The sequence below is a fragment of the Gracilinanus agilis genome, chromosome 1, assembly GCF_016433145.1.
Source record: "Gracilinanus agilis isolate LMUSP501 chromosome 1, AgileGrace, whole genome shotgun sequence".
NCBI classification, from domain to species: domain Eukaryota; kingdom Metazoa; phylum Chordata; class Mammalia; order Didelphimorphia; family Didelphidae; genus Gracilinanus; species Gracilinanus agilis.
In genome coordinates, this window is record NC_058130.1 from 229,874,364 (window position 1) to 229,894,351 (window position 19,988).

General features: G+C 37.5%; 1 protein-coding gene across 2 annotated transcripts in view; it reads right to left on the bottom strand.

Annotated features, from left to right (window-relative positions):
- PALM2AKAP2 (PALM2 and AKAP2 fusion) overlaps positions 1 to 19,988 on the bottom strand; it is a 532,981-nt gene that overhangs the window by 288,117 nt on the left and 224,876 nt on the right. The window contains exon 6 of one of the 2 annotated variants that reach the window (XM_044660528.1): positions 6,212 to 6,313. The exons of the other annotated variant lie outside the window; for it this stretch is intronic. Coding sequence (XP_044516463.1) covers positions 6,212 to 6,313 — 102 coding nt within the window. The remainder of the gene's footprint in view (positions 1 to 6,211; positions 6,314 to 19,988) is intronic. 2 annotated transcript variants of the gene reach the window in all.

Genomic DNA, 19,988 nt, shown 5'->3' on the forward strand with positions numbered 1-19,988 from the left:
TTCTTTCAAATTCAAAAAATGAAAGGGAATTCAATTTAGTAGCATTGGGAATATACAAAGGAGGGAAAAATCTAAGAGCTTCTAACACAGAGTTGACTCACTCATATTCAATGACATCCACAAATTAGAATCAACAAATCAGCATGAAGGATGCATGCATTAGACTTAGACAAATATCTCTAGTGAACATTGTAGATACCTGATATTATCATGCGAATAATGGGAACAGCTCTGCAGTTCTAATGGGGGAGTAAAGAATTAAGATAATCTCAGCTAGGCAGAACCCCGAGTAGAGTGTTGGTCCTATAGCCAGGAAGATTTAACTTCATGAGTTCAAATTTGGTCTCAGATACTTACTAGCTGAGTGACCCGAGGCAAGTCACTTCACCCTGTTTGTCTCAGTTTCCTCATCTGCAAAAATGAGCTGGAGAAGGAAATGGCAAATAACTCCAGGATCTTTGCCAAGAAAATCCCAAACAAGGCTCAGAGGAGTTGGACAGGACTGAAATACTGAACAACAACAGATTCAGATACAACAAATTGACTAAATGATGTTCTACTTTATAATACTATAAAATTGCCAAGCACTTTCCCCACAAAAAACCCTTTGTGAATTAGGTAATGGAACCATTTTTTAATGTCTGTTTTACAGATGAGAAAATGAAGGCATAGAGAAATTGAGACTTTGCCCATGCTACAAAGAATCTCAAGCCTGATTAGGACTCTGGACTTCCTCATGCCAAGTCTAGGACTTTCTCCATAATTCCAGGCTGAAGTGACTTGATGACGGTCATGTAACTAGTAAATGAAGGAATTTAGATTCCAATTCAGGACTCCTGACTCCAAGTCCACTGCTCTTTACATTCCATTTCTTAAAGGAGAAAAATATTGGTGCATTGGTTTGAATATAATTCTGTCTCTTAGGGAGGCAACGTTAGCATGGGAGATTGGGGTCTGGCACTCGAGGACAGGAAGAACTAGGTTCAAACTTTGTTTCTGACACAAGCAAGAACACCTAGGTTCAAATCCTACAACTGATTCTTCTACTTTTGTGATTTGGGACAAAATATTTAAGCTTCCTACTCCTCAGTTTCCTCATATGCAAAATGAGGCTTTTTCTAGCTCTCTAGCTATGATCTTGAAGGAGCAGAAGGATTTTTGGAATCAGGAAGTTTTTTGCTTTTGTTGCTGTTGTTGTTGATCCTTCTTGTATGAATTAAATCACACATCTGCATTTAAAAGAAAATTAAATTCTGGATGAACCTTTCAAAGACTGACCATTATATTAATTAAGCAAACTCTTTCAAGGAAGGAACGGATATACTTTATTTCACTATAGAACTGAGAAGTAACAGTAGTGGAGTATAAAAACTACTGGACTGGCAATCTAGAGACTGAAGTTCTGGTTACTAGCATGCTTTTAATTTGAGGTTTTACCCTTTGAGCAAATTATTATTTTCCATCTCTTAGCCTCAGTTCCCATATCTGTACAATGAGGAATTAGATCTGGTGGTCTTTAAGATCTTCCAGTCCTAATGTTGCTCCCTCCGTGATGACACCCAGACCAAAACATTAACTTCAAGGGAAGCTTTCAAATCTACCTCTTTCTCCAGGTTTTCTTCCAAAGGAACAACAAATTCAGAATATGAGAATGCTAGAGTTGTCCTTACTTACTTCCTCGTATATATTGTCCCTAATGGAAGAAGGACTGGATTTTGCAAATATGCTCCATGGTAAACTAAATCTTATTATAATGTGACCTTCTTTCTCTATAATGTATGATAGAAGCCTACTTACTGTTACTTAGATGAACATTTTACTGATTTGATGGACAAATAATTTATCTATTTAGTATGGTGCTCTGCACAGAAAAAAATACGAATCAATAGTAATTGAATGAATGAGGAAGGTGAGAGGGAGGGAGAGAAAGAAGGAAAGAAAGGGAAGAAAGAAAGGAAGGAGAAAAGAGGAGGGAAGGAAGGAAGGAAGGAAGGAAGGAAGGAAGGAAAAAGGGAATGAGTTTTATTATAATAATAATAGCTAGCATTTATATAATGCTGTAAGATTTGCAAAGCACTTATAAATATAACATCTGATCCTCACATCAACCCTGGGAGATAGGTGCTATTATTATTCTCCTTTTACAGAAGAAGAAACTGAGGAAGAGAGAGGTTAAGTAACTTTATCCAGTGTCTTAAACTAGTTTCTGAGACTAAATTTAAAATTAGGTCTTTTTGACTCCAAGCCTCATACTTTATACATTGTGCCATATAATTTCCTTTGAGAAACTATTCTCATAGTGAATGCTGATTCTCTCTGGTTAAGTATTTTGCATATTCATAGGATAATGGTTTCAGAGTTGGAAGGAACCTCCAAAGTCATCTAATCTAACCCTTTTATTTTATAGATGAGATATTTGAGGGCCAGGAACTTGTTGACTTGCCAAATGTCACAAAAACAGCAAATTGTGGAGTCTGGATTCAAACCCAGGACTTTTGATTCCAAATATGTATAGACCCATTTTTTAGTGTACTATGTCCATGCCGAAGGCACCGTTTTCCCACAGATTCTCTTGATATTGATGACAAAAAATATGGCTTTTATTATCTCATTCATTACTGCTATATTATTACTAGTAATAATTCAGAGTCATGTCTCTCTTTCAATTCAGACATTGATGTAGAACAGAGGTGTTGTGGTGACAACACTCCTGTTGACTGGGGTGGGAGGGAGAATAGATTAAAACATAACTGAAAGATATTTGACAAAATAAATAAAATACAATATAAAATCAACACAATACAATACAATAAATACAAATACAGTAAAACACAATTGTTAATATCGGTTTTTCTAAGTCAATATGTGCCCACAGGGATCCTTTTGTATGATTTGAAGGCCCTGTTTCTCTTTGAGTTTGACACTATTGATCTAGATCAATCAAAGAAAGGTCTATTATTTGGATCAGACACAAAATTTGGATATTTTTACTACTTACCTTGCAAGTTTGTGAGCAAAGTGGTTTGCAGACTTTGAAGTGCTGTGGTAACATATTTTATTGCTATCAATACTAATTGATACTAACATCAATACTAATTGAATGAATGAGGAAAGGGGAGGGGGAAGGAGAGAAGGAAGAGAAGGGAGGAGAGGAGAAAAGTGGGATGAAGTAAAGGAGGGAAAGAAGGAAGGAATGAATCTATATTATTTAGATTGCTGAATTCTCATAGTATGTTCAAGTGTGAGAGAGCAGATTTATACTTCTGCTAAAATATGTTTTCTCCCTAATGTCTACTATCTAAAGCTCAAGTTGCTTTTTTCTGGCTCCCTCCAGTTCCTTCTTTTGGGGATATCTTTATTCTCTCCTTGAGGAGACATCATATAATGCAAAGAAAAAGCACTAGCTTCCAAGTCAGAAGACATGGGTTCAAATTCTCCATCAGATACTTATTAACTGTGTGACCTTACACAAATCACTTAACCTTTTTAGGCTTGACTTTGCTCTGATGTAAAATGATGGCAATGGACCTCTAATTTTCTGTGATTCTCAAATCTCCATCTGTTGAATTTCTCCCTGTTTTTTAAACTTTATAGCTATCATTTTTAGAATGCTTTGAAGTTCACAAAACACTTTATAAATATTATTTCATTTGATCTTCCCCAGGAGGTGGGTTTTATTATTATCCACATTTTACAGATGAGGAAACCGAGGCATAAAAAGGCTAATTGACTTGCTCAGGGTCATATAGCTAGAAAGTAATTTAATGCATTTAATTTTACAAATATTGATGTTATATTTCTATGCACTTGCATGGTACATCCACCAAAAAGCAATCTTCTCTTATAGATTTATTTTCCATATCGATTTTTTCATCATCTCTTATTCTGTTTCTACTGTGATTTTGGGGGGGAGGGAGGGGGAAAAGGGAGGACAATCTGAATGCCCGGAAATGACTAAGATGATTTCAAAACAAAGAAAGAAACAGGCAAAAAAAACCAAAAAACAAAAAACAAACAGGACCTATGACCAATGAGTTATCCAGTAACAAAAGGAATGAGCTGTGATTTTTTTTGAACAGTTAATAATTTTGTTGACCTCATAAGAACTTTCTGTCTTCCTTTGGCACCATTACACAAACTTTTGGCATTTAGGAAGCCAAACCCTTTATCCTGAATGTAAACTTCTAGCCATTTAACCTCAGGGTGGGAAGGCCAAAGCTAACCACCTCCAGATTTACTAATGACTAGGTGATTTAAGTGTCAGGAAAATCCAGTGTCCTGTTGGTTTGAATCCAGGCCTGATGGCTTCAAATTCTAAATTTGTAAGTAATAAATAAATGGTTAATTTAAACCCTTTTGTGTTAGAGAGCTTTTTCAGTTAAGATATGCTCAGGAGGATAGAATGTGAGAGAAAATAGGGAGAGGGCAGCTAGGTGGTACAGTGGATAGAGCACCTGGCACTGAGTTAGGAAGACTCATCTTTCTCAGTTCAAGTTTAGCCTCGGACACACTTACTAGCTGTGGGACCCTCTGCAGGGCAACTGTTTGCCTCAATTTCCTCATCTATAAAATGAGTTGGAGAAGGAAATGGCAAACTGCTCCAGTATCTTTGCCATGGAAATTCCAAATGGAGAGACATAGCTGAAACGACTGAACGACAACACCAAAATGGAAATGTAGAGAGGCAAAGTCTGGTAATAGAGGCTGGCTTTGGAGTTAGGAAGAAACAAGCTCACGTCCCATCTGTGATATATATATTAGCTCTAAGATTTTAAGTTACAGGTGAATTGTGCATATGCAATGGTAAATTCTTGAATCACATATCTCCATCTTTCCCTCCCTTCTACCTTAGCCTACAAAGCAAATTTAACAGTCTATTAATTTTGCCTGGACTCCTACATGCATTCACCTTCAGATACCAGCAACAAATTTGCCTGTATCATGGCACCCACACCAAATGTCACTTGTATTCATTTTATATTTAGATTAAAGCAATTAAATGTATACATGTGTGCACTGCTTTAAGCAAATGCCTTCTAAAAGGTCTAACTTAGAGAAAACAAAGACTTAGGTTAAGCTAGATCTTTTCTATGATCCCATCCAACTCTAAAATTCCATGATTTCCTACTTCTTCTCTTTACAAGGAAGGGCAGAGTGGTGGAGTGGAGAGTTGATTTGGAGGGCAGGGAGATCTAGTTTTCAAGTTCCATCTCAGACCTGTACTGGCTGTGTGACCTTAGGCAAGTTTCTTAACTTACAAACACTCTAAGCTACTTTCTAAGACTATGAGATGCAGAGAAGATGCCAACCTGCATTGATAGAGGGAGTGTCCTCATCCCAGGGCTATCGCCAATGAAATCACAGGTCCAGTCCTTGTCCTTGGATGCACCTTTAGAGACCAAGCTCTCCTGATGCACTGAAAGCTTGATCTGATATGTTGTTTGTTTATTTTTAAATCAACTCATACTCAACTTTACTAGAACACATCAATTGTAAAAAGTGAAAAAATACATATAAGTATATAATCTGACTAGCACATTGCTTTGGAAACATCTATAAATATGAGAAACAACAGCAAAAAATACGTTTTTTTGAAGGGCTGTGACTTTTTCTTCAGAGGTCAGTAAGGATGAGAAATGATGAAATGAGACTACCCACTTGGCTCTCTTTGAGAGAGGGAATGTATGTGTGTGTGTGACTTCATATATATATATATGCATATATATGAAGAGTTATGTAATTTTCAAAGGATAGAATAATGTACTAAAATAGCCCATTTAAAACACTATCCACAGATCTTAAATTCTGTTCTCCTTTCTGGCTGTCAAGCTTCCCCTGGGATAAATGTAAGTTACTGAACAGAGGACATTAATGCTTAATTTCTACAGACTTACTTTGACATAAAGTGACAGAGATATAGCAAAGTAATGATCAAGGCAGACAAAGATGCATTTTCCAGTGGGGATCCTCCACCCCAATCCCCCAATATCATAGGCTTCCCTGTGGTGGCTTCTAGTCTGGTTGCTAAATCTATCCCATTTCTTCTTCTCCAACAGTTCTTGGTAGGGTGTTTGCCTGAGAAAGGATGACCAACAAGACTTTGCCCCAGTAAAAAGGCAAGTGGATAAAAGACCCATTATTAAAGTTATCAGGGAAAAAGGACACGGGCCCTGGCTTGGCTTTCATAAACACAGAGATCCTCCAGACTTACCAGCTACCCTGCTCGTCCCGTCTTGCTCAGGAGATGATTCTGTTGTTGGTGAATAGAGGATTGGCAAGTCAGGGGGCTGGGTGTAAATGTAATTTACTGCATCTGGTATCAGAGAACAGGGAATACAATTAGGTACAGTGTTTAGAGGCTCTGATGGTTTCACTGCTTAGCCAGCAGCATGCTCACTTATCAGCCACACACAATAGACATCAGAGCTTCCCACTGAATAACCGGATAAGGTCAACAAAATGTAGAGCCATTTGCCCAGGGATTGGGATTCAATAGACTAGCTGAGGTAGGAGGGAATTGGTCCAGATGAGTCCAACCCTTGGACTATTGCATGTGATCAACTATTGTCAGGAGGTTTTGGATCTAGCAAGGGACATAAAGAAATGGGGACAGCAAGGAATGGGTTATTAGCCCCCCCCTAAGCCCTAGGGGTACTGATGACTTAACATGTCTAAGTAAATGCATGTAAAATGTTATTTTAAAACACATTTTGGGTTTACTGTCTACAGTGGAAAGACACTTGAATCATTCATTAACCCATTATGACTTATTTGGGGGTATATGTTCAAGTATTGTAGAATTTGGACTCTGAATGCAATACTGCAGACAATCCGGTTTAGTCGGTGAAGATGAATGTCAAGATTCAAATGAGCTCACATTGACTTTGACCTCAGAAATCCAACCTGTTGGGAAGAAGCTGTCTTGGAGTGGCATGGGCTACTTTGGCTTGCTGGGGAGGAAGAGCCTCCCCTTTCTTGGTGTTCTGAAGAGGGAATTGGGATGAACACTTAATAGGATTTCTGTTTAATTCCAGGTTGGTTTTGGTGACTTCTGATGGGCCTCTCAACCCTACGAGAACTGTGATTCTGGTGCTGGCTTCCTGAGCTTGTTTTTGTGAAGATAAATATGGCATTACAATGCAGAATGAACTGGAGAGGTGGAGAGACCAGTTAGGAGACAGTTGGAAGAAGTTCAAGATAGATGGAACAAGGGTTGGAAAAAATGGTGACACCAAGATGAAGAGTGAAGGGCAGGGGTAACTAGGTGGCATAGTAGATAGAGTGCCAGGCATGGAGCTGGGAGGACCTCAGACGCTTCTTAGCTGTGTGACTCTGGACAAGTCATTTAATCCCAACTGCCTAGCCCTTACCATTCTTCTGTCTTGGAAATAACAATACTTAGTATCCATTCTAAGACAAAAGAGAAGGGTTTAAAAAAATTACAGGGAATGACTATTCTATGCAAAGCAATGACAAGATTCCCCCAAGTAATGTCTCTCTCTCTCTTTTTTTCCCCCTAGTTTTAGCTGTTAGAGGCACAATTGAGAGTTTTGAGCCTTAAATGTATAACTTACTACTAAATCACCTCTGAGGTGATGAGTCCTCTTTAGGAAGAAACCAGTTTATTAGAAGAAAATAAAAAAAATACCACAAACAGGAAATTATCTCTTCTATATTTTATAGAGAGCTTTTAAGCTTTACAAAGGACTTGCCAGTACTAGCTCATTTCAGCTTGATGAGAACCTTTACTGGTATTATCAACCTTATTTTACAAATGGGCAAACTGAAGCTAAGAGTAGTTAAGTGATTTACCAAAGGTCCCACAGCTAATGAAGAGATGGGAAAGGAATTAGTATTTATTAGATACCTACTAAGTGCCAGGAACTCTGCTATGTACTTTTTTTTTTAAAACCCATACCTTCCATCTTGGAGTCAATACTGTGTATTGGCTCCCAGGCAGAAGAGTGGTGAGGGCTAGGCAATGGGGGTTAAGTGACTTGCCCAGGGTCACACAGCTGGGAAGTGTCTGAGGCCAGATTTGAACCTAGGACCTCCCATCTCTAGGCCTGGCTCTCAATCTACTGAGCTACCCAGTTGCCCCCTGCTATGTACTTTTAAGAAAGATCATCTCATTTAATCCTCATATTTGAGGCAAGTGTAACTATTCCTAGCTTCAGAGGTAGGATTTGAATTAAGATCTTTGGGGCTCTAAGTACAGTTTTCTAGAGATCTGATACAACATGCTGCCTTTATCTCTGAGGCTTGAGGAGATCTAATATATGCGTTTCCTTTTTTCCCCGCCAAAAAAAACAAAACTTCTCTTAACCTTCCAGTTACCTTAAGATACTAGCTTATCTTTACCCTTCTTTTGAGGCTGTGTGGTAGAGAAATGTGGGTCTTGGAATTAGAGGATGTGGACTGAAGTTTGGGGCTCCTATACCCATTGTCCTGTGTGTGGCTCTGGGCAAGCCATTTATTCTTGAAAAGTTAGTTTTTTCCTCTGTATGACGGAGATATTATCTCATCAGACTGTTGTGACAGAAATATAGTGTAAGTTATAAAATATAAGGAATGGCATAAGGAATAAGTTACGGCAGTCTTTTAGGGACTCCCTTCCTAGAATAATTTACATATAATATAAATGGATAATTAATTAAATAACACATTTCCTATAATAATTTTTTAAAAATCAATTATAATTGAAGAAAATGCTAAATTTCAGTTAGAGATTAGTGAAAATAAAGATGTATTTTTCCCCTTACTAATTCATAGGCTCCCTGAAATCTGTCTCTGTGGTCCCTGGATTAAGAAATCCCTAGTTGAGACAGAGACAGAGAAAGAGATAAGAGAGAAAGTGAGAGAGAGAGAGGCACAGAGAAAGAGAATGAGACAGAGCAAGAGGCAGAGATGGAGAGAAAGAAAGAAACAGAGAGATGGCCTCAGGAAGCTTGGGTTTAAATGATCTTGATACAGTTTGTTTCTGTAATTCTGGGAAAATCACTTAACCTCTCAGGGTCCAAGATAACCAAGAAGCTAAACTGTGGAGTAAGTGCCAATCTAAATTGGAAGTTTCTTCACTAGTAGTTAGTTCCTTATACCAATGAAATGAAAAGTCTGATTAAAAAAAGAAAAAGGAAGTGCTATATAAATTCAACATATTATTATCATCATTTTTACTGACTCCATATTGATTCTAGGCACTTCTACTCCTTTCTATATTATAGTTCTATCTGTACTTGCTCCTCAACCTTCTGCAATTGATCTTCTAAAAAGTAGTTTAAACTGAGTGGTGAGAATAGAAGTCAATATATTCAGTCATTTTTTAGTCAAGTCCAACTCTTCATGACTCCATTTAGTGTTTTTCTTGGCAAAATTATTACCTTTTCCAGCTCATTTGTCAGATCAGGAAACTGAGGCAGCAGGGTTAAATGACTTGCCAAGAGTCATGTAATAGCTGGTGTCTGAGGCTGGATTTGAACTCTGGAAGATGATTCTTTCTGACTCCAAGCCCAGCACTATCCACTGCACCACCTCGCTGCCCACAGATGCAGAAGTAAGTAGTGACCTCAATCCAGTAGGTTTCTTCCTCAGTCACCATCATGCTCCTTGACCTTTGAAAAATTTTATATGTCTGACTACCTTTCTTGAAATTCTAAAACACTGGGTTTAGAATCAGGAAGACTCCCCTTCATGAGTTCAAATTTAGCCTTACTGGCTGTGTGACCCTAGATAAATCACTTTACCCTGTTTGCCTGTTTCCTTGTCTATAAAATGAGCTAGAGAAGGAAATGGCAAACCACTCCAGTATCTTTGCCAAGGAACACAAACACAAATAACCAGTTCAAATCAGAGAATGATTAAGAACATAGAATGACCTGAGGTATTCAAGGAAGATGTGGAAACTATAAAAAATAAAAGTTTTTGAGCCTACATGACTGAGAGAATAAAATAAAAACAAGTGAGAGTGAGAAGGCAGGTTTAAAAGAGTAAGTCCTAAATTCAGTTTGGTAAAAATTAAATTTGAGGTGCAGTTTTGGGGCAAGAATGCACTATTTGACAAAAATTACTGGAAAAACTGGAAAGCAGTTTAACAGAAACTAAGTACAGACCAACATCTCATACCATATACTAAATTAAGATGAAACTGGGTAAATGATTTAGACATAAAGGGTGATAACACAAGAAAATTAGAGGAGTATGGGACCATATTTTGCACAGAATTTTCTTGGCAAAGATACTAGAGTTTTGCCATTTTAAAAACTAATAAATGTCAGGCCAGACAGGGCTTCCTGACTCCAGGTCCAGTGCTCTATCCACTGAGCTCTCTAGCTGCCTCACTATGGATTAAAGGAACGCAAATTTAAACAACTCTGAGGTTGTTTCACCTACCAGATTAGCTAACATGTCAGAATAGGAAAATGGTAAATGCTGGAGGGGATATGGAAAAAGAGGGCCACCAATCTGCTACAAAGAGAGTTGTGGACTGGTCTAACCATTCTGGAGAACAATTCTGAACTCTGCTCAAATACCACTCGTGTCTTTTTTCTTTCAAAATCAAAGAAAAGAACCTATAGGTACAAAAATATTTGTAGCAGCTCTTTTTGCATTGGCAAAGAATTGGAAATTGAGGGAATGCCCACCAATTAGGGAATGATTGAATAAGTTGTGGTGTATGATTGTGATGAAATACTTTTGTGCTATGAGAAATGATGAAAGGATGCTCTCAGAAAAACATAAGAAGATTTATATGAACTCATGCAAAGTGAAGTGAGACAAAACCAGGAAAACACTGTACACAATAATAGCAATATTGTATAATGATCAACTGCGAATAACTTAGCTCTTTTTAGCAATACAAGGAAGCAAAACAACTTCAAAGTACCCATGATGAAAAATACTATCCGCCTCCAGAGAGAGAAATGATGAATTCTGTGCAGACTGAAGCATACTTTTTCATTTTCTTTATTGTTCTTGATTTTGCTTTTTTGCAACATGGCTAATATGAAAGTATGCTTTGCATGAAGTCACAAGATCCTTGCTATCCTATGATTTGCTTTCTCAATGGAAGGGCAGGGAAGGAGAAATTTTAGAAATCAAAAAAAATTTTTTTTCAACCCTTAACTTCTGAGTATTGGCTCCTTGGTGGAAGAGTGGTAAGGGTGGGCAATGGGAGTCAAGTGACTTGCCCAGGGTCACACAGCTGGGAAGTGTCTGAGGCCAGATTTGAATCTAGGACCTCCTGTCTCTAGGCCTGACTCTCAATCCACTGAGCTACCCAGCTGCTCCCAGAAATCAATTTAAAAAAAAATAACTTTAAGAATTTCAGAGTTAATAGTCTGATAATAATATTGCCATGGAAAATACTCTTTGCAGGGCAGATGGGAAACAGGTCAGCCAGATTGGAGATACCATTAGTCTATTAATCATCTTTACGTTATTAATAAAACTTAATAAAAACTGTTTAAAGTAAATAAATTTTAGATGCTTATGGGACTCCAAATTTCTTTTAGACAAATGGAGATGTGAGGTTGAAGTTCAGGATAAAAATGAAGGCTGGAGCCAGAGACTTAGAGGTCACTTGCATAATTGCTGAAGCTATGGAAGATTATTAGATTTCTAATGGAAAAATCATGGGTTATTAAAAAAAGAGTCAAAGACTAAGTTTTAGGGAACCTCAAAAATGTGCCAAGAGGCAGATGAGTAAACAGTAAGGCAGATAAGAGTTTTTAAAAATCCTTATTATGATGACTGGTCCCCAAATGGTAGATGATGGACCTAATGTGTAGTCTTTGGAAAATGGTCTTTATCTTCTTTGACAGAGTGAACTGAGACCAAGTATATTGGGATCAGAAGGGGCTATAGGAATCTATTTCTCATGGAAATCTGAAATGATAAAGTCAGTCCTATGTATTAGTATCAAGGATGGAGTGGAAGCTTTCAGGTGGGACCCTTCACTGGAGAGAACATGAGTAGGGAACATGGACCAGTGTGGCAGTGAGCACAGGGGCAGGTCCTCCGCTGGAGATGAGCATCAGAGATGTCACCCAGATTAGGCAGGTGTTTTAGCCAGCTTCATTTGGTCTTTGGGGCTGGTGAATCCTGGGCAGACTGGTCTGACCTTGCGTGAGTCTCACTGCAGTGGATAATAATGGAGAAGTAGATGGGAACTATGGCTCTAAGAAATTTCTGGTGGCTTCTCCGTGGTTTGTATAGAGTTTTCTACTGTCTTCTCCAATGTGGCATGTGATTCTGGCTATTGTTCTACCTGGAATACACTCGTTTAGGGGCTCGTGTGATGTTTTGTTTTCTTGGATGTCTTGTTTCTCATATGATATTTTATGTGCTTCATGATTTAGTACTGTGCTAATTCAGAACTAGGAAAGAGAACACATTTAATGCTATCTTATGCCATTATTGTGGACAAGAGGAAGAAATCTGGGCTATTTAACAGTACAGATTCAGTAGCTATCATGTCCATTTTGTACTGCTTTCAGTGCTAGTGTATTCTTGTTCAGACTGGCCCAATACTCATCAGATTATGAGAAAATGGGAAAGTAAATGGCATGCAAGGTTCCGAGAAGTTTGTTGCAAGTGGTTCACGGTTTCCCCCACCTGTTTTGCTTCTATAGGAGTATAACACTGTTTATCTCTGAAAAAGTATTCTTCTGTTTCCTTGGGGGAGAGGCACACTTTCTTGGGTTATGTTTGGATCCTGTATACTGTTTGGGAGCCAGGACATAAATCATATTTAAGAGAAATCTTGAAGATTTGACCTTGAAGGTCCAAGAAGATACTTCTTGAAGAAGAAGTATCTGATTTTTTTCATGACCTAAGGAAATTCTCTGTCACCAAGGATGAATGTGCAGTGTCTACCATTTTAAATGATAGACAAGACCCCCTTTGCTTTCTGTGGTTATTAATAGTAAGGACATAAATAGAACAACAATGAAAAATTCTGATGTCTCAGAATTAATTATTGACATTTCCTAGGCAACTTCTGGAAACTTTTTCTAAATCCTTATCTTCCATTTTAGAATCAATACTGTGTTTTGATTTTAAGGCAGAAGAGCAATAAGGGCCAGGCAATGGGGGTTAAGTGACTTGCTTAGGGTCATATTGCTAGAAAGTATTTAAGGCCGGACTTGGACCCAAGATTTCTCATCTCTAGGCCTGGCTCTCTATCCACTGAGCCAATTAGCTGCTCCCTGGAAATGCTTTTTTTTTTTTTTTTATGGGACTCCATTGGCTTTGCCAAAGAATTAAGAGGTAGACTTTTTAAGACAAATTACTGAATGAGGTTTACTGAAGTCTCAAAGATTCTTTTATATATATGTATATTATACTTTTATTTATATTATTTATATATAATTTATATTATAATATAAAATCATAATATTATATATATACACATGTGTGTATATATATAAAAACACACATATTATATATATACTATATATATGTGTATATATATATATCCATGAAGGAGGAATGGTTTTGTAATTGGGGAATGTTAACACATCTGCTGACATTCATACCTAGTCANTCAGAATTAATTATTGACATTTCCTAGGCAACTTCTGGAAACTTTTTTTAAATCCTTATCTTCCATTTTAGAATCAATACTGTGTTTTGGTTCTAAGGCAGAAGAGCAATAAGAGCCAGGCAATGGGGGTTAAGTGACTTGCTTAGGGTCATATTGCTAGAAAGTATTTAAGGCCGGACTTGGACCCAAGATTTCTCATCTCTAGGCCTGGCTCTCTATCCACTGAGCCAATTAGCTGCTCCCTGGAAATGCTTTTTTTTTTTTTTTTTATGGGACTCCATTGGCTTTGCCAAAGAATTAAGAGGTAGACTTTTTAAGACAAATTACTGAATGAGGTTTACTGAAGTCTCAAAGATTCTTTTATATATATGTATATTATACTTTTATTTATATTATTTATATATAATTTATATTATAATATAAAATCATAATATTATATATATATACATATGTGTGTATATATATAAAAACACACATATTATATATATACTATATATATGTGTATATATATATATCCATGAAGGAGGAATGGTTTTGTAATTGGGGAATGTTAACACATCTGCTGACATTCATACCTAGTCAATCTATATAAAGATTATACCAAAACTGAAAAAAAAGGAATTACCACCAACTTTTCCTTAGCAATGAGCCAAAGACAAGGAGCCAATTTCCATTTTTTCCAGTCTCTCCAGGCTTGACTTATAAATATGGGGGTGTAGCCCTTGAGTATAAACAGAAGCTGCTGTAATCATTTTTTTTTTATTCTGCTCTTTTACATGTTACAGATGGTGTGTGTGTTGAATGAGTTGTGGGTAAGTTTCCAGAATGACTGCAATGCCAGATGCAATAGTGTCTGCCCTGTGGATGGGCTCCTGGCTCTGGCTCTCAAATCTCTGTGGGTTAATTCTCTCCTGACCCTTGGCACACCTAGAGAGGAATGAAGAGTGTACAGTGGCAAAAACCAGCATGGAATTCTGGCTGTATTTAGTGTTGGGACAGCCTGAGCATAGGAGGTTCAGGGAATTCTCTGGAAGAATGAAGCCCATGTTATGTATCTCTGACAGCTGAACTTCAAAAATCAGTGTGAAGAGAACACCTAAATGGTTTCATGGAGGTCAAGTCATCAGATGAAATCTCTGTGCCAAGATAAGGAAATAATGGATGGATGTGATTGTCAAGCTGCTGTTGAACTCTGAAAAATCACAAGGAGGTGGTTGTTGTCCTTAGTGTTTGAAGAGGGCCACAAAGACAGGGCTGGGTTGGGGCTCAACAGAGAGTGTATCCAACTGGCTCATCAGAAGCTTGGAAGGCTCTCTGCCACAAGATGGGCACGAATATCTCATATGAACCTTTGGGATGCAGATATGCTAGGAGAGGTTCTGTAGGACTGGAGACAGGCAAATGACCTAATTTCCAAAAAGGGGAGTGTTTTCTTTTAATTATAAGTCAGTGAGTTTGACTTTGATTCTTGGAAAAACTCTATGGTGTAGATTATTTAATGAGATGGTTTTCATAGTTTTAAATATACATACATCTTTTGTCAAATGATGCCTTCTTTAATGGGGGAGGGAGTTAACTGGATATTTAATGTAACAAATTAATTAAAAATAAAGACATAGTTTTGAATTCATAGATGGAGAAGCAGAAATCTCTAAAAGCATGGTTTATTAAGAACAAGTCATGGCGAACTAATCTAATTTCCTATTTTGATGTGTTTTCTAGACTGCCAGAAGAGGGAACTGAGGCAGACATCTCTCTAGAGATGGAAGAGATCTCAGAGATTACTTAGTCCACTTACTTCATTTTTTGATGAGGAAACTGATTTAATGTCTTGCCCAAGAAGACATTGCTCCAGGTGTTGTATCGTCAAAGGTAGTATTTGAACCTAGGACTGTTCTAGATCTGAACCTAGGTCTGTGCTATGTAAAAAACATAGATTTAAGACATTTGACAAAGTCTTTCATAATGTTTTTGTAAACAAAATGGTCAGATATGTGCTGGATAATAATATTAAATAGATTTGGAACCAGTTGAATGGCCAAATCCAAAAGAATAATGATTAAGGGGAAAATATCAACATGAAGACAAAGAAGGAAAGAAAGGAACGAGAGATAGTGAGGGACGGATATAGGGTGAGAAAGAGAGAAAAAGAGACAGAAAACTGACATACCACAAAGATAAAGCAATTACTAAGCACTTACTATGTGCCAAGCACTGTGTTACCTGCCGGGATTAGCAAACAGTTCCACAAAACTACCCTGGCTTCTGTTACTTTCAACATATTTTGTCACTTACTTGGGAGGAGCATATATTATGTTTATCAGATCTGAGGATGACACAAAGCTGGGACGGATATTGTTGGCTGTGGTTAACAGTCATGATCCAAAAAATGCTTACATTATAGAACTATAGGCAGGATCCCATAAGAAGACATTGAATGTAGGGTTAATGTGAAGTACTACACTTCAGTTAAAAAACAAACAAACCAACAAACCCAAACTCCACAAGTATAGGATCCACACAATATAAATGTGTGTGTATAAAAATGCACATCCACTGCAAGTCATCATATGCCATACAGTGGAAATAGCAAGTTTCTGGAGAAACTAGTCAATTTTTGTTTTTGACTTGCAATTTGATCCACTGATTTATGCTTTCTTGAGATCCGTGTCAAATATCTCAGGAGCTCTTCTAAAATGAGAGCTGATTCTAGCTACCCATCTTTCTGCAAAGCCAATAGAAGAGGAGCAAGTTTGGGGAAACTATAATTAAGTTTTTGACCTGTTGAACTTAAGATGCCAGCAAGCACTAAAAATGCTACATTTCCTTTAATCGAATTTTAAATGGCCATTTTGTGTTAAGGTTATTTTATTTTATGTATTATTTTTTGTGTTTTTATTTATATTTCTTATTTATTAATTATTAAGATCTAAAAGGAAATATCTTTCATGTGAGTAGATGACCTTCACCTGGCAGAAGAGAAGAGTATGTGCATATATATGCCTGTGCGTAAACGTGTGTCTGTGCACACAAGCATAATTTTGGTCAAATTTAGAGGAATGTATTTACTTCGTCATAGTACAGGGCAGGCTTCAGACTGCTGCCTCAGATTCTGGGTTACTTCTCTTAAAGTTTCTACACTATGATTATTTCATATTAAGTTTAAATGGAGAAATGTTGTTAATTATAAAAAGTGGTTAAATTCAAGATTACCTTTGCTGCCCAGGACCTACTGAATCACTAAAGGATGAAGTATTAAGTCATAAGAAAAAAAAGAAAATGTCTAATGTCTCACTATTTTCTAATTCCATTCTCCCTTGGAGAACTTAACCTATTATCTTTTGTCCAAAGTCATACGGTGACCTAGACCCTTGTTGCATTTTTTGAAGGACACTTCTCTTCCTTCAAAGCCTTCCAAGAAAATCTGACTACACATGTAATAAACAGGAATGCTATTAGTGGTTTAATTACAAAATGAAAATAATCTTAACACAGGTTAGCCATTTAAAAGTAAATTAAAGAAAATGTAGCATTGTTCATGATTGCTAACATCTTAAGTTCAACAGGTCAAAAAGTCAAGTATATTTTCCACAAATTTGCTCCTTTTCCAATGCCTTTATTTTCTTTGAAGGCAACATTGTTTTCACAGTGGTTCAGGATCATTACCTGGGAATTACCATTGATATCAGTGTTCCTAACCCCGCGTATCCAATCGTTGTCCATTGATTATACATCTCTAAGCTCTCATCTACTCCACAGCCTTCACTTTCATTATGGTCACTGTCATTCAAACCCTCATCCCTTTTCATCTAAGATACTGTGATGGACTCCTAACTGGTCCTCCCACTTCCAATCTATTTCCTCTGTAATCCATTCCACATACTATTGTTCTAATAATCTTTCTCTTTTTTTTATTGATGCTGTTTTATATACATATGTAATATGTTGATCATTATTCATTGATCGATATATACTAATGCTGTTATATATAAAAAAATCATGATTAATTCTTTTTAAAGGATTTTAAGGATTTAAAAAAAATCCTTACATTCTGCATTAGAATCACTGCTGTGTATTGGTTCCAAGGTAAAAGAGTGGTAAGGACCAGGCAATGGGGGTTAAGTGAACTATTAACTCTTAATGACTCCCTCTCCCACAAAGAAAAATGTCCCTTTCAACAAATAATTATCGCTTGCAACAAATAAGTACAGCTAAGCAACACAAATCAACAAAGTCATATTTACAAATGTTGTTCATCCTTTTTTTTTTTTTAAACCCTTACCTTCTATCTTAAAAATCAATACTAAGTAAGGGCTAGGCAATTCAGGGTATGTGGTATGCCTAGAGTCACATATCTGAAGCTAAATTTGAACCTGGATCCTTCTGATTCCAGGTTTGATGCTCTATCCCACTGTGTTCCCTAGCTGTCCCTCATCCTTCGTTTTTTTCCAGTGGTCTAGTGATATGATGGCACGATGCCTTGACTTATATGTGAGTTGAATTTAAGTGAGGCATAGTTGCACAGTCATCAGCCTCATTCTCTCTTCCAGAGTCATCAAAGTCCAGTGGCAAGGCAAAAATCAAGATGACTGCTGATGGCCCAGGATGCAGCAGACAATCTTGGCATCTCCAAAGTCTGACCAAGTTCTAGGCACTTCACAGCGTCTACTTCAGCTGCCTCCATGGCCATTGGAACAAATTGTTCTCATCCAGCCATTCCACCTCAGGGAATCTTCACATGCTTGGGGCAGACTTCTCCCTGACTTAGTGATGGATTTGAGGCTTGTGGGTTATCTTCTACCTGGTTTAGCCTGTTTGCCAAGATAGTTTTGCCAGGGCATGGAGGCTGTGCATGCTGCCACTTCTAGGAGCCACAGGGAAGAGTTGGGTGACAGCTAGACACCAAAGGTGCATGAGCAGCCCTGAGTATTTAGTGCTTTGTCAAAGAAGGCAGCCACAGAATCAAGAAAAATATCCAGAAAAAGTCTCTACCCTTTCACTTGCAGAAACACAAATATTTTAGTCTATTTTGACTAAAAGTAGATGTATCTTAGATCTCAATTTCTATAGTTGATTTGTGAAGTTTTCTTCCGAATGTTTCCAAAGAGCATTTAAAAAAGCATTCAAATGGCACCTTTTGTGTGACTGTCTATACTTACAGATAACATACATGTTCTCCCTCCAGTAGAGTTTGTCTTTGTATCCCCAAGGTCTAGCATAAAGTAGGTCCTTAATAAATCTTTTTTGATCGATTGATGAAATAGATTCATGTGGAAGTAGTAGACTAGCTCTAAATATGTGAACATGTTTACATTGTGTGTATGTTTTTTTAAATTTTTATTTTTTTTTAAACCCTTACCTTCCATCTTGGAGTCAATACTGTGTATTGGCTCCAAGGCAGAAGAGCGGTAAGGGCTAGGCAATGGGGGTCAAGTGACTTGCCCAGAGTCACACAGTTGGGAAGTGTCTGAGGTCACATTTGAACCCAGGACCTCCCGTCTCTAGGCCTGGCTCTCAATCCACTGAGCTACCCAGCTGCCCCCACATGTGTGTATGTTTTAAAGGAAACTTACTTGACAAGTACCTCAAAAACTTGGTAGGAAATATTTTGTGAAAATGTAAAACTACTAATTTTTTCAGAGATTTATAGTCTATTAGATAGGGTAGAGAAATGAACTGGGAACAATCTAGGACCCTTCTCTCCACCTTACACACATGCCTCCATCCTAAGACCCCAAAGGAAGAGAAAGGAAAAGGTTCAGGGGATTTAAAGCTCCCCAGGAAAGGCAAAGAAGAGAGGAGAATAAAAAGAAGAGAAACGAGAAGAGGCATGGGGGCAGCATGTTATAGCAGAATGAGCATTGGGGTCAATTTGAAGTAAAAGGATGTGTATTTGAATCCCAGCTTTGGCTATGATTAGCTCTGTGACCTTGGACCAGTCAACCTCTCTGAGACATGGTTTTCACTTGTAAGATAACGGGGTTGGACTAGATGATCTCTAAAGCCCGTTCTACCTTCTCTGGGCCTCAGTTTTCAATTTTGTAAAATGAGGGGGCTAGATGTTCTCCAAGGGCCCTTCTCTTTTTAAAGATTATGATTTATAATATCCACATACCAAATTGAGGATATTTAGAGGAGGAGTGGGAGAGGTTACTTAAAGTATTTTGCTCTTCCTTGTTCAAAATGTGGGAGCAGAACAATCAAAGACAGAACTTGATGGCTGCTCCTAGAGTCCCAACTCTTTAAATTGAGTTCTTGTTAGGTTCAAATGCCCTTTAATGTTTTTTTAAAGATTTTTTGAAGCAAAGAAAGAAAATAAGGAGACCTTAGAAAGGGTGCAGACCAAAATGAATATCAGAAAGTTCTTATTCAACATTTTGGGGGGTTAGGAAAATACTCAGAAACACAACCATCAGGAAAACTACAATCACAATTAGAAAGGATA